This window comes from Sminthopsis crassicaudata, chromosome 1, assembly GCF_048593235.1.
Source record: "Sminthopsis crassicaudata isolate SCR6 chromosome 1, ASM4859323v1, whole genome shotgun sequence".
Taxonomy (NCBI): Eukaryota; Metazoa; Chordata; class Mammalia; order Dasyuromorphia; family Dasyuridae; genus Sminthopsis; species Sminthopsis crassicaudata.
Window position 1 is genome coordinate 613,886,916 of NC_133617.1, and position 27,008 is coordinate 613,913,923.

At 32.8% G+C, this 27,008-nt stretch overlaps 1 protein-coding gene across 3 annotated transcripts in view; it reads left to right on the top strand.

The window, feature by feature from the left end:
* HCN1 (hyperpolarization activated cyclic nucleotide gated potassium channel 1) overlaps positions 1-27,008 on the top strand; it is a 612,097-nt gene that overhangs the window by 486,012 nt on the left and 99,077 nt on the right. For all 3 annotated transcript variants that reach the window (XM_074282554.1, XM_074282553.1, XM_074282556.1), the window contains one exon: positions 19,547-19,787. In XM_074282554.1, the coding sequence (XP_074138655.1) occupies positions 19,547-19,787 (241 nt within the window). The remainder of the gene's footprint in view (positions 1-19,546; positions 19,788-27,008) is intronic.

The window sequence follows — 27,008 nt, forward strand, 5'->3', positions numbered from 1 at the left end:
GTTAATGCCCTTACTGAGTCAATCGTTAAAGTTCAGAACTGTTCTATTTTTAAACCATACTGTGTAAGAAGCTGCAGGCTGAAAATAGGTACAGATCATGTGCCCCTGCAGAATATAGAACACTGGGATATTTCAATTCCACAGAACCTAGGTCAAGCTGAGATCAGAATCCTATTGCCCCTGACCTTTTATGTATCTAGTTATGTTGTTATTTCAAAATTGTATGGTTTGTATACGTATTGACTCAGAATATACCATGATTCCAGATAGTTTCCTAGACTATTTTGGTGAATTTATTTAGCCAAAATATGAATGAATAAAATCAATTCCAGTTTAATAGCTTAAATGACAATGATAGTGAAAGAAAATAATTTAGAAAATCTGTTTAGTTGAATTGAACGGTAAAGATCATCCAATCCAAACACATACTGTTAATTTATAAGAAATCCAAAGAGATTTCTTGAGAATTTCACTGTCAAATGGCTCATAGAATATAACAGAGATCTCTTGTCTCCAAAGGCAATGATCTTTCTACCTTTCCTATGAAACCACAACATTTTCCCCAGATACAATTATTTTATTAGGCAATTCTCACATTGCATGATTCAAAACAACAAATTTTAATTGAGTACATGATATGGCAAGGCTCTCTCCTAAATTCTATGGGGAATAGAAAGTTGAATGGTACATTTTCTGTATTGTCAGATTTTATACTCTGATAGATAATGAGGGATATAAGCAAAAAAAAAAAACAAAAACAAAAACAGAAACCTCTACCAAAATCAGTAATATATGTTTAAAAAGTATTTTAAGCAAATGTTCAAATAATTAAATTTCTATATTTAAGCCTTAAAATAACCTGGCAAAACGGATATTCTTTTTTATTCTACCAATGCTATAGAACCAGAAACTGATTATCAGACAGATTAAAAATATGTAATGTTGTTTATACTGTTATGGTCACTCAGCATAGCAAAGAAGCACAAAGGAAGGAGAAATAACTTCCAATTTAGAGAAAGTATGGAGAATAGGCAAAAAAGCCTTCATGAAAACTTTTTTTAAATTTCCTAACTATTGATTTCCAATCCTTAAGTTCTGGGTGAAACCAGAGAAAAACAATTAATATAATCCTAACTTCCTGATCAGCTCTGTCCTGGCAACAATCGTAGTTCTCATTGCCTTTTGACTACCTCAACTCTACCTATACCTATGTGAAAATACTCAAATGAATATATAATTTTATTAGTTTTAGCATAATTTCCAATAATAAAGACTGTTCCCCAATAATGTGTATTCATCCTGTTTAAATTTTTAATGTAATTTTCATTTAAAAGCATACCGCATGGTGAGAGCCTTCTTTGTTGTCTTCTGACATTATCCTGAAGATGCCAGTGAAGTACTTTGGCTATCTACCTGTTAGCCCTAAATCTTGTCTTGTGACCAAATCATTTTCTTTTCCTATAATTCAGTGAGTTAATGACTTATTTTACTCCTAATAATCTTTGCATTTCCTCATTCTATAAACAATATAGAGCTTTCTGAAAGAGATAAATTATCATTCAAAGGAGTTTGGCCTGTTCATCCATACAAGGAAGAATAAATACTCAGATTTCAATATGTGTTTAGATAGAGTTAATGCAACAATGTGTATATCTTAGACTTATACTTCAGCTAATTGAGACCAGAACAGGAAAAAAAAAAGACTGCTTTAGAGAATTTGTACATCTCCTATCATCTAATAAAAGTAAAGGCAAATTTTTTTTCTCAACACTTGCATTCTACCAGTGCATCTATATAGCAGCAAGAAATGGAACAAAGCTTCCTCCAAAGAAATAAAAATAAATATTGCATATATTGCAAATATTGCAGTCCCACAACTTAGAGAATTGAGACTGCAACTTAGATCTCTTGATTTTCAGTTTGATTAGATGGGAACTGACTATGGGACATTCCAGAAAGCCATGACTAAATTTGGGCTTTATTCTGCCAAGTTAACCTTTGAAAATGCCTGTTATAAAGACAATGTTGTCAATAAAAGGTATAGAGTAAGACTGGAATTAAGAAAACCAATTAGAAGATTAATTGAACAGGTTTACATGTTAGAATACTGAGGTCCTGAATTAGTATTGTGATAATGAAAGTGTATGGAAAGGATTTTACAAAATTAGAATCCTTGGAATGACTAGCAGATAAGTTTTAGCTGACAAAAGAAAAAAAAAAGAATGAAACAGGTAAATGGCTTTTTAATGCAGGTGATAAAAAGGATATTGGCAACATTAAAAGTGAAAAACAGAAAGGAAAGAAAGATTTGGGCATGGGGAAGTTGGTAAACTGGTTTGGAGCATGCTGAGTTTGAGGATCTAGTAAGACATCTTTATTAGAGATACACTGTAAGCAGTTAAAATTATAGTCTGAAGCAGAAGAGGAGGTGAAGCTATAGATTATTTGAAAACTTCTCCATAGAGATTTTCATTATATTTTTCCCAAACCCAATAATTTTGGAACTTTATTGTTTTTGTTAAGGACACAAACCTATTTTTAGCCATCTATGATAAGTTCTATGCTATCTTTAAGTTCTCACTTTTCTTCCCTCTAAATACCTATTCATGTTCATTCCTATCTTGTTTTTACATCCACAAAATCTTTTGTATATGTCCTTTTGTTCTCTTTAATGTCTATGATGAGTCAAATGATCACTACCTTTCACTTGAATAGTCTAATCATTAGTTTACTTGGCTCTTGTCTCTCTATTTTCTAATTCATGATTTTTATAACTGCAATGTAACTTGGCTGAAATCACATTATGTCACTCTTTGTTCAATAAATTCTATTGGCTTCCTATTGCTTCTAACATTAAGAATAAAGCCCTTCCTTTGACATTTAAAATTATTTACAACCTGACCCCAATCTATCTTTTCTGTCTTGTTTCATATTATTCCACTTATCACATTCTATGGTTCAATCAGATCAGCCTTCTTGCAGTTCTTCACAAACAAAGTAATGCATCAGATAGAGAATTTGGGATTTGGAATTAGAAAGCCTTTGGTTCAAATTCTGTCCCTGACATTTAAATGATATGTGACCCTGGAAAAGTCATTTAACTTGTCTATTTCCATTTTTTTCATCTCTATGATTAAAGGGAATAACTGTATACCTTCAAAGATAATTTCTAAATTTAAATATATTATCCTAAAGTTATTAATGTGCCCTTGCAAAGGCACTCCCTCCTCATACCCTTAGCTTACAATCCCTTGTTTCAATCAAGACTCCAATCAAGTGCTATCTTCTGCTTTAAGTCTTCCTTGGTCCTAATTAAAACCATGTATTCTTCTTCCAGAAACCAATAGGTATTTATTTTGCATATGTTCTGCATAAAATCATTGATATACACATTGCCTCACCAAGAGAATAAAATCTCCTTAAGATGAAGGCTTTTCCCCCAAAATTTAGAATAGTGTTGGGTTCATAGAAAATAATGAATAAAAAAGTTTTTGTATTGATTGATTAGATACTTAAAAACAGACTATGCTAAATCTTAAAGAACTCCAAAAATCAAATTAGAAAAAGAATGCCTTAAAAAGTAGAATTGACAAAATGGACAAAAGAGGCATAAAAATTCACCAAAGGAAAAAAGAAATTCCTCAAAAATAGAATTGGCAAATGGAAAGGAGGTACAAAAGCTTACTTAAGAAAACAATTCCAAATAGTTTTATGAATCCAAAATGGTAGAATAAAGGCAAAGACTCCTTTAAGTTCTCCCCAAAGCCTCCACAAATATCTAAATAAATTTTAAAAGATCAGATGCCATAAAAATGTGATGAAAAAATTTTCCAATTCAAGATAACTTGGAATATGAACAGTTAAAATCTGATGCACCAGATTTGAAAGTCAGCAGAGGCCTGGTACATTCCCAGTGCAACCCCAGCCTAAGCAAACCAGGAATGGAACTTAGGGCCTCTGAATCTGTGGCAATATCAGTAGCAGCAGCAATACAGACCTTTCAGATCACTGACACCAAGGATTACTTGGAAGGTTACTAAAAAAAAGATTTGTCACACTAGAGTGTTAGGGGAGCCCCAACAAACCAGGATCAGGCTTTGGGAACTACTGAATCAACAGCAAAATAACATCATCAGCAGTAGCAGCAGTGGCTGCTTCTGGAGTTAAGGGGGTTAAGCAGCTATTCAGAAGATTACAGGAGTTTCTTTGTTATCACTGAGGCAGGATTCTTTGCTTTGTCCATACTGAGATTTCAGGTTGCAGTGCTAACTCAGAATACAGCTCCCTAAAAGATTTCTGAAAACAGTTGCTATAAAACTTGGAAGAGTGTACACTCTATCCTGGAAATAGAGCTCTACTTTAATAAAGAGTTAAAATCTAACTAATAAACTGAGGAAATGAGCAAACAACAGAAAAAATATTTTAACCATAGAAATTTACTATGGTGACAAGGAAGATTAAATTACACAATCAGAAGAAGTTAACAAAGTCAACCACAAGACAAATAAGAATTGTTCTCAGGCCAATGAAAAGCTCAAAAGGGTTTTGAAAATCAAGTAAGAGAAGTAAAGGAAAATTTGGGAAGAGGATTGAGAGTGGTATAAAAGGAAATATACAAAGTTAATGAGAACGAGTGCCTTAAAAAGCAAATTTGGCTAAATGATAAAATATTTACAAAAGTTCACTGAGGACAATAATAGCAATAATAATAAGTGGAGAATTTTAAAGCAAATTTCTCTAATGATGGCCTTATTTCTCAAATGTATAGGGATCTGATTCAAATTTATGTGTACAAAAAAGAGTCATTCCCCAAATGATAAATGAGTAAAAATGTGATCTAAGCCTAATGGCTCTAAAATCTTGCATACCCTTTAACCTAATAATACCACTACTAGGCATGAATCCCCAGAAAAGTTTAAAAGAAAATTAAAAGGATAAATATGTGTAAATATATTTATAGTAGCTCTTTTCTTAGGGCAAAGAATTGAAAATTGAGAATATGCTTCTCAATTGAGAAATGGCTAAATAAATTGTGGGATGGAATTATGATTAAATACTATTATTTTATAAGAAATGATGAGCAAAATGGTCTCAGAATATCCTGGGAAGTCCTCCATGAGTACATGCAAAATGAAATGTACTGAGTACGCAGTAGAAGCAATTCTGTGGAATGATCCCTATTTTCATAAATGCAATGCTCCAATACTACATTCAAGGACTTATGATGAAAAATGCTATCCATACTCAGAGAAATAATTTATTATGTCTAAACACAGATTGAAGTATACTATTTAAAACTTTATTATTCTTGAGGGATTGTTTTTGGAGGGAAGAAGGTGGGAATCAATGTTTTCTTTTACAACATTATTTTTATAGAAATGTTTTTTTTATTCTCTCATAACTTTACATGTGCCTTGTCAATAGGGTTGGGGTATGTGGAGAAGGGAGAGAATCTAGAACTCAAAGTTTTAAAAGTAAAGGCAAATATTGTTTTACATATAATTGGGGGTAAATTACATTTTCTAAATTGCAAAAAAGAAATTTGAAAAGTTTTACATGTAACTGGGAAAAATAAAAGATTAAAAGACTTTTAAAAAGAAAATAGTTCCTTAAAATCAAATTGAGCAAATGCAATTAATGACTTTATTGAGAAACAATAAAACAAAACCAAAATATTGAATAAAAGACAATATAAAATATCTCATTGGAAAATAAAAACAAGTAAACTGAAGGTGCAGAAGAGACAATTTAAAAATTGTTAAAATGTCTAAAAGCCATGATAATAAATAAATAAATAAATAAATAAACAAACAAACAAACAAATAAACAAATAAATACATAAATACACAAATAAATAAATAAATAAATAAACGAACAAATAAATAAATAAATAAACAAACAAACAAACAAACAAACAAACAAATAAATAAATAAATAAAAGAGCTCAGAAATTCCCCTTTGCAAGCATGGGAAATTTGATAATTTCAAGAAATTATCAAGGAAATATCCTGGTACTCTAGAATCAGTAGGGAAATAGAAATTGATAGAATCCACCAATCACCTCCTGAAATACAAAAGATTAAAACTCCCAGTAATGTTATCGCCAAATCCCAGAGCTCCCAGATCAAAGAAAAAGTATTGCAAGCAGTCAAAAATAAGCAATGTAAATATTGTGAAATCAGTCAGAATGATACGAAATTTATCAGTTTCTACATTAAAACTGTCTGTATGTGTGTGTGTATGTCTGTGTGTACATATGTATGTATGTATATATATATGAAATATCACTTCCTATATGAGAAATAGCATAGCATAATAGGTAGAGAGCCTTCCTCGAAGCCAAAAGATTGAGGTTCAAGTCCTAACCCTGGCACATCCTGCCTGTGAGGCCTGTGTAAGTCTCAATTTTCTATGTAACATTCTATATGTTGCAGAATCATTGGCAGATTTCCTTACTTGGAAGTATCTTATAACAATGAAATCATGGTTATAATCTCCTTTCAGTAACTATCATAGACTAAATTATAAATTATAAAGTAGAATGGTAAAACTTGAGAGAGTAGCAGAAACAATGAAGGTTTTGTTTTGGTCTTGATTTGATTTGTTTTTATAGGGGAAAAAAAGAACTTCAGTATATCTTTGGACTACTGGCAATAAATAAACAAATAAATGTTCTTTTTTCTGAGACAAGTATGGCTATATCAGGATGGGCTCATTTTTCTTTATGGCTATGTTGTTATCATAGGTCATAGGATTTGGAGCCAGAAAAGATCATGAAAATAGCCTAACAGCTCTTATATTTGACAGATAAAGAAACTGATTTCCAAAGCAGTTATATGCCTTGTTCAAGGTCACATAGGAAATAAGTTGCAGAATCAAAATTTGAGTCTAGGTACTCACTCCAAAATGCTTTTTCTATTATACTTCAGTTATCTGGTCAATTCTGATTACACTCATACTGTTACTGTCATTCTGGACTGGAAGTGGTCTTACCAAAAATTCCCAGACTCTAGGGAATGCTGAGGACAACACTTGTCTGTTTCACTTGGAACAATGCCTAAGGCACTGAGCCAAAGGGAAATACATATACTCCCACAGAAGGACAAATTACAATCCACCTCCCCAGACTATGTCAAGGGCAGCATTTCTCTGAATATCATGTCCCAGACAAGTGTTATTCCTTTATATGCAGATTCCCCACTTGGCAGCAATTTACTAGACACACCAGGAAATAGCTAATGTGAATGGGAGAAATGGAAGATGTCCAAAGCTGGTGAATATAATCTCAGATTTACTGCTTCTGGTAATAGAGGCAAATGATCTAGGTACACACACACAAACACACACACACACACACACACACACACACACAGCTAATGCATGTGTGAGTTTTATGGCATTTATGTCCTATCCTTGATGCTTCTCTACTTTGGAGTCTTCATTTGGAAAAATGACAATGGCTGATAAAAAAGGAGTCAGGTGAGAGAGAGAAACTAAAGAAACAGTAAAAAAAAAATTATGAATCAAGGTCCCAAAGACAATGGAAGAGAATGAGAAGGATGTGGGCAGGAAAGGTAGCCTTAGAAATGAAGAAGGATGTATCAGGCATTTAAGACTATACTAGGGAAAAAATGAAAATGCATTAACAAGGCATTAGACAGCATTACTCAACCAGCATATTATATTTGAGAGAAGTTAAACTTTAGCCACCAGGAAGAGATGAAACTAGTCAGATTTCATCTATTTTCACTGAATATGAAAAGCATCAAATATTATATTATATTTATGCCATGTCTATTGTCAATTTCTAAAGAGTTATGTAATCCTTATTTCTCATTCATGCCACTCCTGAGCTTTCTTACTTACCAAGCCTCCAGGAATGTCAGAAGGAATTATAACTATGTAAAGGATGACAGATCAGGCCCAAGAGTTTTTTGTTGTTGTTGTTTTGCTTTGATTTTATTTTCTCCCATGTACCCAGTATTTTTTTTAATACTGAGACATCTGAGAGGTAAGCTGAATTATCTGAAATTTTCTTCGTTACATTTGTCAGAATTAAATTTTTGAAACTATAGATGAGATCTATCATATAATAACATCCTACAAAGATCCATTTGTGAACCAAATAATGCTTTCTATGATTGGTCAAAGACCTGTATGTTGATAGCTTCATATCAACATACATTATACTATGGTACAAGTAGACAGAAAATCTTTTCTAAAGGATGAATATCCTTCTTAATGAAGCAGAAAGCTCCCAGATGTCTGCCAGTCACTGTAAACTCACCAGAACCAAGGATAGGTAAACAAAAACTGAGTGGTTATCACAATAGGTCTGCTCTATAAAGAACATTTGAATTGTTTGTTGTCATTGTTGTTGGCTAGATTCATTCTGTTTGTATTGAAATATATCCCTAAAATTAAAATCACAGGAGAAAAAATGTAACCAGGAGAAAAATATACTTTTTTCAAATTTGTTCAGATGTAATTGTTCAGGACTGCAGTGTGTGTGTGTGTGTGTGTGTGTGTGTGTGTTTGTGTGTGTACCTAGATCATTTGTGTGTTCTGCTCTTCCTATGTTGAATTTGTTTTTTGTGTGCTTTCACTTAATTCCTTGCTCTCTACTTGGATACACTTATGCATTTCTAGAACTGAATAAGAACACCCACTCTGGTAAATAAAAGTATCAAAATATTTGCTCTATTTTGGGGACTTTATGAAAAGCTAGTCCAATTTCATGAATCCTAATAAATATATTCTTTTTGAAGAACATGCTAGTCTCCCCAGAAAAGAAAATTTAAAAAAAAAATCTTATATTTATCCTGTCTCCTAGAGTCTCTCTGGATTATCAAGTTCATGTCAAAAATAGATTAGATCTCTTGCAGTGGCCCTTGATTAACATAATCTTCAACATTTTCCCAGTTCAGATATGCATCCTGAAATTTATATGTGTGTATATATATTTATACATATATGTACATATTACACATCACAAAGGAAACCAATTGAATTGAAATGCAATTTGCATTTCAATTCAATTGTTTTCTTTTTTATCCTATTTTTATGCATTTAAAATATTATTCTAAGAATGGATACATATTTTTAGCAGAGAAGCAGTAGGGTTTCTCCCTCTCTCACACACACACATGCACATACCACATACATAACACTCACACACACACACACACACATCCAATGTTAAGCATTTCTGCTCTAGTGTACTAAGTTCCTTAGTGCTTGACATTTACCATAGTATTATCCAAAATGACACACATATCATCCTATTATGTTTTATTATCCTATTACCTTATATCAGAAATTGTCAACCTTTGGCCCACGTGTAAAATTTTGTTTTTTATGTAGGCCATCAACTGTTACTTACCCTTCAATTTCTTGACATTTCTACTACTACTATAATACTTCATAAAAGTTTATAAGTGTTAGCACTGACATAGACAGGCTTAATTTTTGAATTTGGATAATAGTTTGTATTAGATTACTTCTGAGTATCTTTTCAACTCTGATTCAACTCTCAAAAAAGTTGTAGTTCTATCTTCATAAGAAATGAGATTTGTTATTTGGCCACCAGTGCTACAGCCACTTTTCCCCTCTCTCCTCTACCTTCCAGTTATGGAAGATGGACAAGGATCTAAATAAGGTTGATTGTTTTTCAAAGTTTGCCAATACTTTTTAGAAGTTTATTTGAACACTCAGATATTCTAATAGCTCCTGGGAGATAAGAGAATGCTATCAAACATATTCACATCTACCCCTTTCTACCATTCTGAATTTCACTAGTCTGAGGACATGAGCATCTGACTCCAACAAAAAACTTGTTCTCAGTTCTAGTTAGATTGCCTACCATGTCATTAAAATTCTGTCTATGTTCTCTACAATATTTCTATGGTAGATGTAGATATCTCCTAAGAATTTACTTTCAGAAAGTAAATTCCCCTTTCAAAGTATGGGAAAAGTAAGATAAGTGAATTCATAAGAGAAGTAAATTCATAATCTTAAAGTATTCACAGGGTTGAAAAACCTAGAATTGACATACTTATGGAAATGGACACACTGTGTTCTAAAAATTGACTTGAGGCACATCATTTCTTTTTTTCCAATTGTTTATAGACAGATAATTCCTTAGGACAGTGATAGATTAAATTACTTTTCCATGTTTCTGTAAGTAGTGTATTTCAGGGACAGAATTTGAATCTTTGTTTTTCCAAATCTAAAATCAGTCTTTCATCCATTGGACTATTCTCAGATACTACATATAATCTGTATTTTTTAGGTTGTGTTAAAAATACTATTTTCTGATTCTGCTAAAATATGTCATTTTGAAAACATAGCAACTCCATCTCTGGCTAGAACAAAAATAATATTTCCACGAAAACTGAACCAAATATTGAGACAAAGAATAAGACATACTTATTCAATTTCTAAAACCAACTGCTTATTTTGTTAAGACCTGGCCTCTTAGACTAATCTGGCCTGTGTGTGTGTGTGTGTGTGTGTGTGTGTGTGTGTGTGTGTGTGGCGTGTGTGTGTGTATGTGTGCATGCATGTATATGTTATGCTCTGACAAAAAATTGTTCATTTTTTATATGTACAAGTGTAATATGCATAGATTAATTATCTTTACTAGAGAGATGTTAATGATCAACATAATTTATGTGTTTTGTAAACTCTTTAATGTAACTTCTAAACTGATTTGAATTTGCTACCAAATTCCTTTAATCAACTTCACTTGATAGCTTTTTCCCTTCAGTTCTCTCTAAGCACCTTCTTTATGTCTTTATGACTGGCACCCAATTGTATATAGATTGACACTGCCCTTGGAGTCCACCTATTGTATTTGACAGTTATTATCTTCTCCCTTACTGCCCTACTCAGTTGAGTTACCTTCATGAATCATTATTGTGATTCGTTCTGGGCAGGATTAGAGCTTTCTTATGATATGTTTTCTTAAATGAAACAATATTGATTTTTTCTGTGCTTAACATGATATATGAGAAATAGTCTCTAATGATATCTATCAGTGTCAGTGTTCAGTTTCTTGATATATGTGTGTACTTTTTCCAGTTTCTCTATTATTATCTTTTTTGCCCATTTCTGTGTGCACCCTTAATTGAATTGATCAATGTCTACTGTCACCTTACATTAGACTTAATGTTGTGATATATTCATATTTATCAAGGTAGCCAAAACTAAGACTAAATGAATTGCAAACTTCACTTGTATTCATAATTTAATCTTGAAGTTTGATTGAATGTGGAGAAATTAAATTAGATGTACAATAAAATGTAGCCATGAGAAATGCTAAATAAAATGTTAATGTGTATATTTCAAAGCTCAGTTATTGTGAACTGACTAATATAATTAGTTTTCATTTGAACCACTTATTTTATGCCATTTTTAGTAATGAGACACGTTAGGCCAATTGTTTATTCATAATAAGAAGTAGTTTCTAACCTAATAATTAATGATTTTAAACCAATAATATTTAGAGAATTTTTAAGTTGTGGTCTTTGTCTTCAAATCCCTTGAGTTAGTTAATATATTTCTTCCTTATGAATCAAGCCCCGGACAATAATTTATAAAAACATTTCTAAACCCAATCCATAATCTTTTCTGTCTCCAGATTTAATTAATATCAACTCCAATCCTGAGAAGGTTTGCTTTAAATTTATTCCTTTAAAATTTGTATTAAATATTCCATGTCAAGTGCTTGAGGGGGCACAATCTATGCTTTTTTTCATAACAGGGTTCAGTGAAGAGGAGAAAAATTTTATTACACTGGTAATTTGAGCAAAGCTTTTAGTATTTTTGTTGTTTTTCATTTATGTCTGAATTTTGTTACCTCATTTTGGGTATTCTTTTCAAAGACGCTAGAGTTGTTTGCTATTTCCTTTTCCAGATTATTTTACAGATGAGGAAATTGAAGCAATCGGCGTTCAGTGACTTACCTGGATCACATAGCTAGTTAATATTTGAGGCCAGATTTGAACTCAGAAACAGAAGTTTCCCTGACTCCATACATGGCATTCTATCTACTATTCTACCTAGCTACCCTATTAATGTCTTAGAGCTTCAATTATATCACAAGAAAAATAAAAGAATGAACTAAATGATCTACCAGGTCCATTTCGAACTCTCATTTTAAAAGCCTATGATAAATTTTTAAAAATTAGAAAATATCAAAATATTCTCAAATGTCTTCATATCTAGTATATAAAATATCCTTATTGACAGACTGCTCAAATGGAAAGAAAAGAATCAAAATAATGATTGGAATTTAGAGACTGGAAAACCTTTCTTTTGTTTACATTGCCAGTTAGGACTGATATAACAGTACAAGTAAGGATGCCCCTGAAGGCAAAAATCTAAATGAAGAGAAAGAATGCAATTTTAGGGAAAAGCAGTGAAATAAAATATATCACATTAACAAGGAAAGGGATTTTGTGTATACTCCCTCAAATAGAGAAAAAAAAAAAACTAATTATCAGTAGCTTTAAGAAAATTCACTTTCTCTTTATGGCATTAAGGATACTCCTTCTTATTAAACTTATCACCTCAAAAATTGACTCAGATATAGTGCATTGATAAATGGGATAAACAAAAAAATATGTAATGAATGAATGAATGGAGATTAATTCTACCAGTGTCAAAACTCCATAGAAGCATACTATACAAAGAAGCAATGTTCCTTTTAGAGTTCATATGAATTTTTGGTCAGTGCTTTGTAATAGGTTTTCTGTCTTGATCAGTGACAATAGTAGCATTGACATTTGGTCATTTTGTAGATATTTAGCACGTAGATGTTTAAAATCTTTCAATATAGATTTCAGCAATATGTGAACTGAGAATTAGCTGAAGAGCAGACTGATTTTAAAGAGAAGGAGGAACTAAAATCACATTGCCAATATTTGTTAAATTATGAAGAAAGGAAGGAAGATCCGGGAAAGAACAACAAACATTTGCTTCTGCTTCATTGATTACACTAAAGCTTCTGACTATTTAGAACACAAAATGTGGCAAGTTCTTAAAGAGGTGAAAATACCAGATCATCTTATTTTATCTCCTGTTTGTATGTGAACCAACAGGCAACAGTTAGAACTGAACATGGAACAACTGCTTTAAGATTAGAAAAGGAATATAGCAAGGCTGTGCATTGTCATCTTGATTATTTAACTTGAAAGTAGAATATATCAAATGAATTCCAGACGAGATTAATAAAAAGCCAAAATTAAGATTGCTGGGAGAAATATTAACAAGCTCATATAGGCAGATAATACCACTTTGGTAGCAGAAAGTGAGGAGGAATTAGGAAGCTTTTTACTAAGAATGAAAGAAAACACTGTAAAAGCTCACTTGAAATCTTACATCAAAAAAGCTAAGATCTTGGCAGCTGGTCCCATAACTTTCTGACAAATAAATGGAGAACAATTGGAAGCAATATTAGATTTTGTATTTTTGGTTCAAAGATCACTGCAGACTATGACATCTGTCATGAAATGAAAAGACACTTTCTCTATGGAAGGAAAGCTATGACAAATATGGACAGTATACCTAAAAGCAGAGACATCATCTTGCTGATAAAGGTTCATATTATCAAAGCTTTAATTATTTTTCAGAAAAAATAAACAGCTGTGAGAATTGGAGAAAAGGAAAGCTGGACACAGAATTGGTGTTTTTGAAGTTTGGTTTTGGAGATTTTTGAGAGTATCCTTGGCTAGTGATAAGATCAAATCAATCAAAATTTAAAGAACTTAACTGACTATTCATTGGAGGGACATATATTAAAGCAAAAGCTTCAATATTTTAGCCACAAAATAAGAAGATGGAAGTCATTGGAAAAGACTTTAATGTTAGGAAAGGTTAAAGACAAAAAAGAACTGCAGAAGATGAGATGGATAGATAACATGCTAGAAACCACAAGCATGAAGTTGAAAAGATGTTGAGAGATAGTGAAAGATACAAGGACATGTTGTATTATGGTCCACAGGATCAAGAAGAGTTGAATATTACTGAATAAATGAACAACAATTTAAAACATCTAAAAACCTGATGGCTCAGTCAGCATGTATTTATGAAGTACTTTCTTTGTGTCAAGTAACATATATCCTGGGGAAAGAAAGAAAGTCAGGAATCTGGTCCTTGCCCTCAAGGAGTTCAATTTCTACTATAGGAGATGACATTTTAATTAGGTAGGGATACATAGGACATGTACAGAATTCATGAAAGGTATTCTCTTTTCATATTTTAATAGTTTTTATTTACCAGATATATGCATGGGTAATTTTACAACATTGACAATTGACAAACCTTTTGTTCTAATTTTTCCCCTCCTTCACCCCCCCCCAGATGTCAGGTTGACCAATACATGTTAAATATGTTAGATAATAAATTAAATACAATATATGTATACATGTCCAAACAGAACAGTTGTTTTGCTGTACAAAAAGAATCGGACTTTGAAATAGCGTACAATTAGCCTGTGAAGGAAATCCAAAATGCAGGCGGACAAAATTAGAGGGATTGGGAATTCTATGTAGTGGTTCATAATCATCTCTTAGAGTTCTTTTGCTGGGTGTAGCTGGTTCAGTTCATTACTGCTCTATTGGAATTGATTTGGCTCATCTCATTGTTGAAAATGGCCACATCCATCAGAAATGATCATCATATAGTCAAGAAAGGTATTCTTACAAGGACAAATCCCAGGTATGAAAAGGAAAAGGACCAGCAAAGGCCTCCTGTAAAATGGCATTTAGCTGATGATCAAAGGATTACTAGGAAGCAAAGTGAAAAAGAGGAAGAATATTGTAATTTTTTTCTTTAGATATTTTGGCATTATCATTCCCTTGTCACCCTTATCATTGAAAATATACCAGTTATAATCATTATAGTCATACAATTAATGGAATCTTTTTCATCAGAACATCTACCAAATATACATTAAATCTTATATATATATATGAGTAATGACTATATAATGCCCTCTCCTATTTAGGAGAATGATTGATGAATCAAAGAATCTTAGACAAGGTAGAGGGGAAATACATTTATTTATTGGAACAAATAAATAAATATGAGACATTCAAAACTATGAAAATCAAACCAGCCTCGTGGGCAATGGAAGTAATGACAAATTATTTATTTTCCACTCAGATTTTAATTATTTTTATAGCAGATTGAGTTTCCATAGCAACTATTGGATAAAATATAATTTTAAAATGTAAATTCCTAAGTTTTATTTTTTTTTTCACCAAAACTATATGAATTTGAAAATTCAATCAAGAAACAAATGAAAAAACATTAAATAACATGAAATGAAAGTTGGCATACATCAGCAAATTTTGAGTTTAATTTTGCCAAAAATTGAAATGATCTCAGGATATATTTCCAATGTTTCTTTAAGCATAATCATTAAGGAAGGAAATGTTATTTTAGCATGAGTAAAGCATTTTTAAAAAATTCAATGAAAAGATTTTGATCTGGCCTGTTAGGAGATTAGCTACAAATCCCTACTAATTGATAGATGATTTTTACCTCTCCTAAAATATGAAATGGAATAAAAAAGCAGTGATTTTCATATATGAAGCAATATTTTCCCCAAGAGGAAAAGATCTGGGCAGATAGAAGGTAGCATAATGGATAAAGACTGAATCCTCAAAATCAGGAAGATGTGAGTTTAAATCAAGCCTCAAATACAATTAGCTGTGTGGCTTTTCCTAAGTCATTTAGCCTTTTGTTTTTCCTCAACTGCAAGGAGATTATATTTTAATGGGGAAAGACAACCTATAAAAGAGAACCGAAAATAAGATGGAAGAAGATGCAGGCATGAAGAGCAAGGTAGAAAAAAATCCTATGAAGATGAATCAGCAGTACAGCCTGGAGAGGAACAAAGACATAGCTGGGCTAAAATGGAAGTTCTGGGAGGTACTAGTGAATCAGAGGGAAAGACCACTGTAGGAAAGAATGAAATAAGGATGAAAATGTTTCTAAGGTGTGGCTGAAATTTTTTTTTTATCTTATTTAAATGCATATCAACACCTTTTTGCCTTAATAGATGCTACTCATCAGTTTCTTTGGTTGAAAAATTTATTTAATTCATGACCAACCTCTAAGTGACAAGATTGCACTTGGTACTTAGCTAAGTTATGATATTTATACAATCATTGGGTGGGCACATCCTCAGAGCCTTTCTAGATTGATAGTAACTCCCAGAGCTAATGTTTTATTAGGATATACTTTGATATCCTCCAAATCTAAATCCATTTCTCAGTGAGGCATCAAATTAGGACATTAATAGATGAAATTTACCTTTGCAATGAAATTAAAAAAAGAAAATCACATGCTCTGTTGATCTTCTGGTGTGTCAGCAGTATCCACCGTGTCTATGAAGGATAGTCCATGCATGAAAATACATGCCCTATTTTACAAATGAGACATTTAAATACTAAGAGATATATAAATACCAGGAGATTTGCCCATGGGTCATGCACCAGTTCAATGCAAGGATCATTTTGTATCTGTAGTTAACAGTGATGCTCAGCAGGGATAATTATAACAACAACTAAATTATGCCTTTGAAATAGCTTATGGTGATCATTAACTTCTCCAAGTATATGTTCCCTAAAGGTTCCTACCTACTCTGTGATCTTTGGGGATGTGACATTTAGAAAAAAAATGAAAATGTTTTAGTTCACTTCCAGATTCATCAAAATACTTCTTTACTTCACTTTCAGGTCCCCAATATAGGCAAAAGAAGTCTCCAGTGGAAAATAGAGAAGCTATTAAGATATCTTAAGGGGGTATTTAGATTCAAAGAAAGCTTTATTCTAATTCCATCTGTTTCTTCCTCACATATTTGCTAGCTTTGCACATCCTAAATTAAATGGTTTTCATATCGAAAATTTTTTTAAATATTCAGAGAAATAAAATGAGAGAATTCAATTTAACATCTAAAAAGTGATCATGGGAGTTCATTGAATAAGTTGAATTTTTTAATCAATAAGAGGGCATTAAGCATCTGTTATTTAAATTGTATCCAACTCTTCATGACCTCATTTGGGGTTTTTCTTGGTATGATCTGTCATTTCCTTCTATAGGTCAATTTTATGATAAGGAAACTCAGGTAAACAGAAATGATTGATATGTCCAGGCTCACATAGATAATAAGTATCTGAAGCCAGATTTGAACTAAGGAAGATGAGTTTGATTCCAGGCTCACATTCTATCCATTTTATCACCTAGACACCCTATTTGCCCTATTAAATGACTGCTATGTGGCATGCACTGTGGGCAGGGAATACACACACAAAAAACAAAAATGAGCCTTGGCCTCAACAAACTTATACTCTAAATAAAAAGATTACATGAAAAAAAATTAGGTAGTTTCAAGATACATAAAGAGATGTGATTGGTGACTTTAGAGGGCATTTGGGAGAAGAGAAAAGGCTTCCTCAGAAGCCAGAATTTACATGTTTCTTAAAGAAAGCCAGGGACTCTGGGAAGTAGAATTGAGATTGGAAAGGATTCCAGCTATCAGATTCTGCCAGTGAAAAGGCCCTGATTGAGTATCTTATGGGGGGAAATGCAGGTAGGTCAATGTAGCCAGGTCAAGACTGAACAAAAGGAAGTAGAATGTAAGGAGAGGGGTAAGAACTTTAAATGCCATATCTTTTTATTTCATTCTGGAGTCAATGGGAAGCAAATGGACTTATTGAGTACAGTGAGAAAACATTTTTACTCCATGCAGGACTTGAGAGAGAGGGAGCAAATAGAAGGCTATTGTCATAATCTAAGTTAGAAGTAATGCAACCCTGATGGTATCCTTTAGAGGAAATATTTATTCAAACTGTAAAATAAAATTGAAGTTATTTCTATTATAGTAAGATGTAAGATGAAGGAACAGTGATACAGAGAGTAGAATGGAATCAAAACTTGTTTCTATTATACATTAAATTAAAAAAATGGATAGTAGATCCTTAAGTTGCTAAGTGGCACAAGGATAAAGTGTCAGACTTGGAGTCAGCAAGATTCATCTTTCTGAGTTCTTTTCTGAGTTTCTGAGTTCAAATCTGGTTCCTGACACAGTACTCGTATATCAAGAGATGTTTAGAGTGGGAAAAGACCTTTTTTGTCCAATTACTTCCCTTTACAGGTAAGGGCTCTAAAGAGTTGATTAGAAGAGTTACATCAAATCTGAATACTTAGTATCTGTGTTATACTAGACAAGTGTTTGCTTCAGTTTCCTCATCTATAAAGTGAACTGGTGTATTTCCCAAGAAATCCCCAGATAGGGTCATGAGGAGCTGGACATGATTGAAAAATTATTGAGCAACAATAAATATCATAGATGTAGAACTGGAAAGATCCTTAGATATTATCTAGTTCAACTCTGTCATTTCACAAATGGGGAAACTGAGGCCCAAAAATGTTAAGTGATTTGCTAAAATCATACAGGTAGTAAATGACAGAGAAAGTTTGTACTTATATCCTGTGATTCCAAAGTCTGTTTTCATCCCACGATATCATAAATAATTTTATTGACATTTATATAGAATTTTTAAGATTTAAGAGCTGATTTTTTATCAATTATTATTCTCATTTTTAAGGTGAAAAATAGTCTTAATGATCTTGCACATGATCCAACATGTAACAAGTGACTGATAAACATAGTCATATAAAATATAGTTTTTCATAGACTAGGACTATATTTTTCACGCATTCACTAAAAACCAAAACCCCAAATCTCACCTTTACTACTCTTTTTGTTTCAGTATTTTAAGATAAATGAGTACAGACGCACATATCTTGGTCTGGAGAGATTCTGGTTAAATTTTACTTGGCCTTATATTCACAGAATAGAAAGAGAACAGCAGAATTAGTGAACCTAAATCTCAAACTACAGAGCCTCTCAAAGTTTATGTCAGTACACAAGGGGAAAATGGCTATTTTTTTTTTTTGTAGTGTAGAACCAAAATCTGTTCTAAAGAGTGGCTTTTTTTCTTCTTCCAATTGTTCTGAGCAGTGGGAATTAACTATACCATTACCCTTTATTTCAGATATCAGAGTATCATTCTTACAAATTTTTACTGAGGTATCAATGATTACTGATGCTGTGTGGAGAATTTTGATTAAAAATAACTATAATAGTAATCCTATTGTTTGGCATTTGTATTTGTCTTATTATTGCCAATATGGATACAAGATAGAACAATTAAGGTTATACCGAAGAAAAGCACGTACACTACATTTTATAATACTGCATATAGGAGGACATAATTAAACTTTTTTCTTCCTTGAAAAGGTTATAAAAATTACAAGAATTTCTGACATTTTGTAAAACCTAAAGCCTGAAATGATAAGAAAATGGGAAAATTATTGAAAAAATATTTACTATTCTGGGACTCCTGAATTTATATTTCTAATTTCCAAATGAGATTTTAATGATCCACCCTATTTTTAATATATATGTTTACTTGGATAGTTCACTTACATTTTAATAATTTTCTACCCCTTTTTTCCTCTTACCTTTTAGGAGATAGTCAACTTCAACTGTAGAAAGTTAGTGGCCACCATGCCACTTTTTGCTAACGCTGATCCTAATTTTGTGACTGCGATGCTAAGCAAACTACGATTTGAAGTATTTCAGCCTGGAGATTATATCATTCGAGAAGGAGCTGTGGGCAAAAAAATGTACTTCATCCAGCATGGTGTTGCTGGTGTCATCACTAAATCCAGTAAAGAAATGAAGCTGACGGATGGCTCTTACTTTGGAGGTTAGTGAAATGGAGATACAATTAAGGTAGAATGGAGAGATTTTCAGTTATATTCTCACTATAAAGGAGATATGGGTTGTTTTTTTTTTTTTTTTTTTGAATGTTGTTGAGTGTGGATTCCTGCTTGGATTATGGTAGAGGGATTGTTGTATAACATGTTTTTATAATACAGAAACTCAGTGAGCATAACTTTGATATTATAAAATTTGCTTTTTTATTTGTTTGTTTGATTTAGTTTTTTTAAAATACAAGGGGTTTTCATCTAGGAAGATGCTTTATATTGTACCTAGAATCATAGATCTTTAGTGATGGAAAAATAGTTATAAAATTAGTCACTATATTTTCATTTCTTCAAATATGTCTTTGATGCTTTATGGGGATGTTTTAATGTCATTTGTTTGAAAATTACCATTAATAGAATTCATGTTTTGTAATCAACAAGGTTTTTTTTTTCTTTTTTGGTGGTTGTGGTGATTCAGTCATTTCAATCATGTTTAGTTCTTCATGATCCTATCTGATATTTTCTTGGCAAAGATACTGCAGTGGTTTGCCATTTCCTTCTCTTGCTCATTTTACAGATGAAGAAACTGAGTCAATCAGGATTAAGTAAATTACCCAGGGTCTTATAGCTAGTAGTGTCTGAAACCAAATTCAAATTTAGTAAGATGAAAAAGAAGGACTAATGCCTGGGTAAGAACCAAGTGAGTTCTATTTCAGCCATAACTGTCATGGAAGCTTGAAGATAAAAGGGGAAAAGGAAGAGTTACAAAGGTAATATCTCTTATAGGAGTAAATAATTAAAGGCATGATGGAAGAACACAGGAAACTATAGTCATAAAGATGGATTAGTATGAGAATACAAAGTGAATTTGATGAATAAATAAGAAAAAGGAGATTTTTAACAGAGGAATATAAACAAGTTTTTAAAAAGGGTTATTGAACACTTGCAGAAAAAAAGAAAGGTAAAAAGCAATAATCTAAGAAGAAAATAAGAGAGATAAGTTACAGGGAAAAGATAAAACATGAAATTTGCAAAATAAGAGTATCTAGTAATTATAATTTAGGAAAAGATTAGCTGTCGGGTATGCACAGAAGAGTACTAAACATTCACCCAGCTTGTAAGTTTGTGTGGTGAAGTTGACAGAAATCATTCCCAAAGAGAGATAAGAGATTTAGGAAAAAAGATAACATGATCACCCTTTTGCATAAGTTTCAGGTAGAAGTAAGATAATCAGACAGAAATGAAAAGAAAGTAGAGCAGATATAATTTATAAAAAGTTAATCGTGACAAGCTAAAGTTATAGAGATAGAACAGTGATGATGTCTTGAGGGCATGAGACAGAAAAGTTACCCATGTAGTTGACCTAAAAGAAATAGTAAATAGATGCAACAGAAAGAAATCCATAATGGAAAATAGTGAAAGAGAAAGAAGAATCTTTACAGGGAATTCTAAATGTCTCAAAAGAAAAAAAAAAATGAAGTTTGATAGAAATTGTGGACAAGTCTAAAGCTTTTCAACACTTTCTAGAGATCAAACATTAGATTAACAGAGGGATATAAGCATTTAAGTGCTTATCTGCCAAGCATTGTAATATCAGTACTTTACAGATCTCCTTTGGTCTTTGCAAAAACCTGTGATGTAGGTGCTATTAAGATCTCCTTTACAGTTGAGGATACTGAGTCAGACAGATGCTAAGTGATTTGCTGAAGGACACTTACAGCCTTCTCTAAGTCCTTGGAATTCGCCAATATTTGTGGTAAAAAAGAAATCTGGAAAATGGAGGATCTTAACTGATCTAAGAAGAGTAAATGAACAGATAAAACTATCAGAACTCTTCAGCCTGGACTTCCATCTCCTACTCAGTTGGCAAGAGAATGGCCTCTTTTAAGGGCTTATAGACATTAAGGATTGTTTCTATACTATCCTTCTATATAAGGAGGATATGAAAAGATTTGCCTTTTTAGTGTCCAGTGTTAATTTAACTGAGCCTTATAAAAGACAAGAATTGCCACAGGGAATGAAAAACCATCCTACTATGTGCCAAATGTATGTTGCTGCTGGTCTTGCTCCAGTAAGAAAAGCATTTCCAAAAGTAATATTGTTACATTATATGGATGATATTTTGGGATGTGCACCTGAGGAACAAATGTTAGAAGAATGTCTACAAAAATCCATGGAAACACTAAAGAACTACAAACTGCATATAGCTACAGAAAAAATTCAAAGACATGATCCTTTTCAATATTTAGGATATGAAGTATATCCTAAGACACTCACAGTACAAAAGCTTTCTTTAAGAACAGAGAAGTTGAACACCTTAAATGATTTTCAAAAATTAATAGGAGCTATCCAATGGATGCATCCAGTGTTAGGCTTAACTACCAATCAATTGCAACCTCTATATGACCTTTTAAGGGGAGACAGTGCTTTAAATTCACCAGCTTGCAAAAGAAGCGCAAGAGGCTTTGAGACAAGTTGAACTGGCTTTATCCAATGTGGTTGAAAGAGTCATTCAAAAACCTTTGGAAATTTCAGTTTTTGCTACAAAAGAGGCACCCTCAGCAGTCCTTCATCAAGGAGACAGTGTGATTGAGTGGGTGAAACTCTCAGCACAACCAGAACAAAGCCTTACTCCTTACCCAGTGCTGGTGGCTAGAATTTTATTAAGAGAGTAGTACAATTATCTGGGATAAGTCCTGGAAAAATATACACATTCTATACTAATGCACAAATTAATGTATGCTGTGAGACCATTCCAGAATGGCAAATTTTATTGGCCACAGCTCCAAATTTTGCACATGGGTCTCCATTAAAGATAACCCGGCTACTACATAATTGGCAATGGATTTTTGAAGAAAAGGTTTCTAAGGTTCCTCTTAAAGGACCAACAATCTTTACAGACGCCTCCAAAGAAAATATTTGTGCTATATACTCTCATGATTTAACCATAAAGAGAGTAGTCAGAACTCCTTTTTAGTCCACTCAGCAGAATGAACACTCAGCAGAACTCACATAGTGGACTTCCAGGTGCTATTTTTGATGGAAATTCAAAGGCAGATAACCTTTTAACTCTGTTAGCCAATATTCCTTTATTTTAGGAAGCACAAGAATCTCATTCTAAATATCATCAGGCTGCTCAAGCTTTACTTTTACAATTTGGAATAACAAGAGAGGAAGCTAGGAGCATAGTAAAAAGCTGTATAGCTTGCTTTCCTTTCCACACTCCTACTCTCCCTCCAGGGAAGAATCCTTGTGGTTTGAAACCCAATGAAATCTGGCAAATGGATGTGACCCATTATAAATCTTTTGGTCGTCTGTCTTTTATCAATGTGGTGTAGATACCTTTTCAGGATTCACTTTTACAGTGCCAACAGCAAAAGAGACAGCCCGAGTGGTCACTGAATTCCTTGTCCAAGCATTTGCAATAATGGGTGTGCCACAAGAAATAAAAACAGATAATGGACCTGCATATATTTCTAAACACTTTTGTGCGCAGTATAAGATTTTACACACCACTACCATACCTTTTAATCCACAAGGTCAGGCAATAGTAGAGAAAATAAACAGAGACATTAAGACACTCCTCCACAAACAAAAGAAAAAGGGAGCCACAGATTGCCCTAGAAAACTTCTAAATTTAGTTCTCTATACCATTAATTTTCTAATTTTTTACAAAGATGCACTGGCTCTGGCAGACAGCTTTTATAACCCACCAGAAGGGCAGTGTCCAGTGCGAGCAGCTCCACTGTCTTTAAATAATCACCAAGTGATGTAGAGAGACCCAGAAAGTGCTGAATGGAAGGGACCATATAGGTTAACTGCCTGGGGGAGAGGGTTTGCTTGTATTTCTTCAGATGGAGAAGGAATCAGATGGTTGCCAACAAGTCATATTTGCCTTGTCCATCAGAGAGAGACAGAAAAAGAGAAAAACCTCAAAACAAAGGAGAAGGTCTAAGAAACATCTGACACTGAAAGAGTATGGCTGATAAGGAGACTGTTAAAGATTCCCTAACACAAGATAAGACTATTAAAGAACTTTAAAATCAGCAGGAATCATTGGATTTCCTAATACAAGATGATATTAATGGACAATCAACTTATGGACATGTATAAATTCTCAATTTATGATTATTTGATCATGTTATTTGTTACATCACTTCTAGTATGTGTTATGTTACTATGTGTTTATGTAATTATGTGTAATACCTGCCATATTGATGGATTTATGTTTCAAGGCTATGACCATCCTATGTTCTAAATCAAAAGAAAGGGGGAGATGTTAGGATTACACAGTGATAACTCAGGTTGTCTAAACAATTCTGTAGCTCAGAATTCACACCTTTAGTTCAAACCTTTACAAGGAGTTTACACCTTTAGACTTCTGAAAAGGAGTTTACATATTTAAAGGAGTTTATACCTTTAAAAGGAGCAAGTTTATTGGTTGAAGTATTTCCCACAAGCCCCTGAGTTCTCAAAAGCCCATTATCTTCAAAGATAAAAGAAGGCAGCATTGAGTCTGAAGTCAGTCTAGACCGGGATATAGAGTTTGGATGGAAGTCTGGAAGGAGAGAGTCTAGATGGGGAGAAGAACAAGATTTCCAGGTAGAACTTCAGGGAAGCTCTAGGAGATTCAGAGCCAGGATTCAGGAAGAAAAGGATTCGAGATTCTACCTTCACTCTGGCTGGAGGCTCCAGAAGCCTCCCAAGAAAGCTGCTCACAGAAGAAAAAATTATACAGAAAAGAAACCTCCTCCAAGAGAAGGATTACAACTGAGAGACGACTGGACTTTACACATATAGCTAGAAATTATCTGGTACTGGATTTTAATTCAGGTCTGCATGATTCTAGGTCTAGCATTCTATTCACCTCACTATCTAACTCCCTGAGGAGCACTGACCAATAAAAAGGACAAAAGCAATATAATACTGTTATATAATGCCCTTTGAACTTATGATGGTCTTTATTTATTTCCAGTCCTGGAGCATCTCTTAATTTCTTCATAATTTTTAAAAACTCATTGTAATGACTTTCCCTATCAAATCCTGAGTGAATTGAATTTTCTAGGGACATCTGTTGTTATTTTGGTTTTTTTTTTAACTGTTTCATTTGTTTCAATTCACTTTTAAACATTTTATTACTCCAGATTGGAAGATTATCATCTTTGAAATAGAAACTCAAATCAAATAAGAGTTTAATATTTTCTCTCTTTCTCTCTTGCTCTGTCTCTGTCTCACACATATATGCATGCACACACACACACACACACATCACACATCACACATCACATCAACTAAAGAGTTAGTCTATTTCCTTGCCTATAACATTAATATTTTAGTAAAAAAAAACATATTAAGAAGAGATTAAGATACCTAGGCATGGGAGAGAAAATCCTTGTAGTGTAGTCTGGAGGGAAGTGAAAACATGGATAGGCTATGATTCTTTCTTAAGTGGAACTGAGGGATAGAGTAAGCATGGGGAAGAAGTTTGTAGGTCATTGTAGAGAAAGCCAGTTGTCCACTTTGGAGAAGAATGCAATTTCAAATTCTGAATCAGTAATGAATATTCAAATATTGGATCAGCATGAATTCAGTGAGTAAATACTAACAGTGAGTCTCAAATTGCATGTACTTAAAAAAAAGTTAAAAGAGATGAAAGAACATAATTGGTTCAAAAAATAAAAAAAAATAATATTCCCTAGGCTGTCTCCTAAAGAATGTCTTCCTATTTGGTATTTAATTTGTTCCATTATGATTATGTCCAAATCAACGTCACATATGCCTTTTTTTTTTCATTTTTTTCCATCCCTTAAACCATAGATTACTAGTTCTGTACAAAAGAAAATCAAAAGTCATTTAGTCTAATTCTCTCATGCTATAGAACAGAAAACTGACTCTCATAAATTTTAAATTATTTGGCCCACTTCACATGGAATAAGGACTTCTTATTTTTTCCATCACTTTTCTCATCTTCTCATGTTAGAAGTAGCTCTTCCTGTATTAAACACGGAGGATCACTAAGGTCTCTGTAGAGTCATGATAAATGAAAATCAGAGAGCAATGCATGTGAGGAGAGCATATGTTAATACAATATATCTTACAAATATCTAAATCTAAGGAATTTTAGACCTTAGTATTTGTGAGGTTGGGGGCTTTGAGTATGCTGTTGTTTTATTTCCTTAATATTATAGTATTCACCATGTTGCTGGTCAGCATGGTGAATGGATATTTGGATAAATAAAAAGACAGCACAGGAAACTGGGAGAAAAATGTGAATTACAAGCACAGACCAAAGACAATAGCTTATCCATACTCAAAAGTTTAAATTTGTTAATTCAATTGAATCTCAAAAGAACCCTGTGAGATAAGTAGGACACATAGTATCATTCCCATTTTGCAGAGGGGAAACTGAGGTGCTATATGAGGGTAAATGTCTGACATATCTAATTAAGGTGCACAATGATTGAAATTCTGAACAGGTTCACATTACAGTTCCCAATAGAAAAATTAAAGCTCAAACCCAAGTCTTTTGAATACAGATTGAGTGATGTAGTTTGCTTTCTTAAGAATAGGTAAATGAACCATGTAAATCACATGTAAACTTATTTGAGTGCTCATTAAAATATTTTAGCCTCTTTTCTCATAATTCAATACAAAATTTACCTTTTAATTGTCCATGCAACAGAATATGTTTCTCTGACTAGGCAAAACATGATATTTAAGGTTACATCCTCATCTCAAATATAACTTCTTTTTAACAATATATTTCAACCTACAGAAAAGACACACAAGAAAAAAAAACAATACTATCTTTTTATCATTATTGACTTTATTCCATTTGCTGCTTTTCCATGTTTCTATGTGCAACTTTACAAAATCTTTTACCAAATCCTTTTTATTTGTTGGCCATGTCTGGACCATTATTTACATACAATGCATTATTTTTATGATAGTAATTTGTGGCAATGAAGCACTTTTGCCTTGATCAAAAATGGTTTGAAACTTATGAAAATTGGAATTATTATTAAAATTTTAACTTTGATTTAAAATATTTCCCCCCTTCAAATCAATATGAGGAACTATTAGGATTTAATCACCCATTCTGTCTAGAAAAAGGTTGTGGTTTTGACCAGTCTTGGCAAAAACTAGGAATGGAAGTATCTATAAAATGAGCTGCTATTTTTTTCCTATTTCTTTCCCATGCTTTGCTATTTCCCCTATTC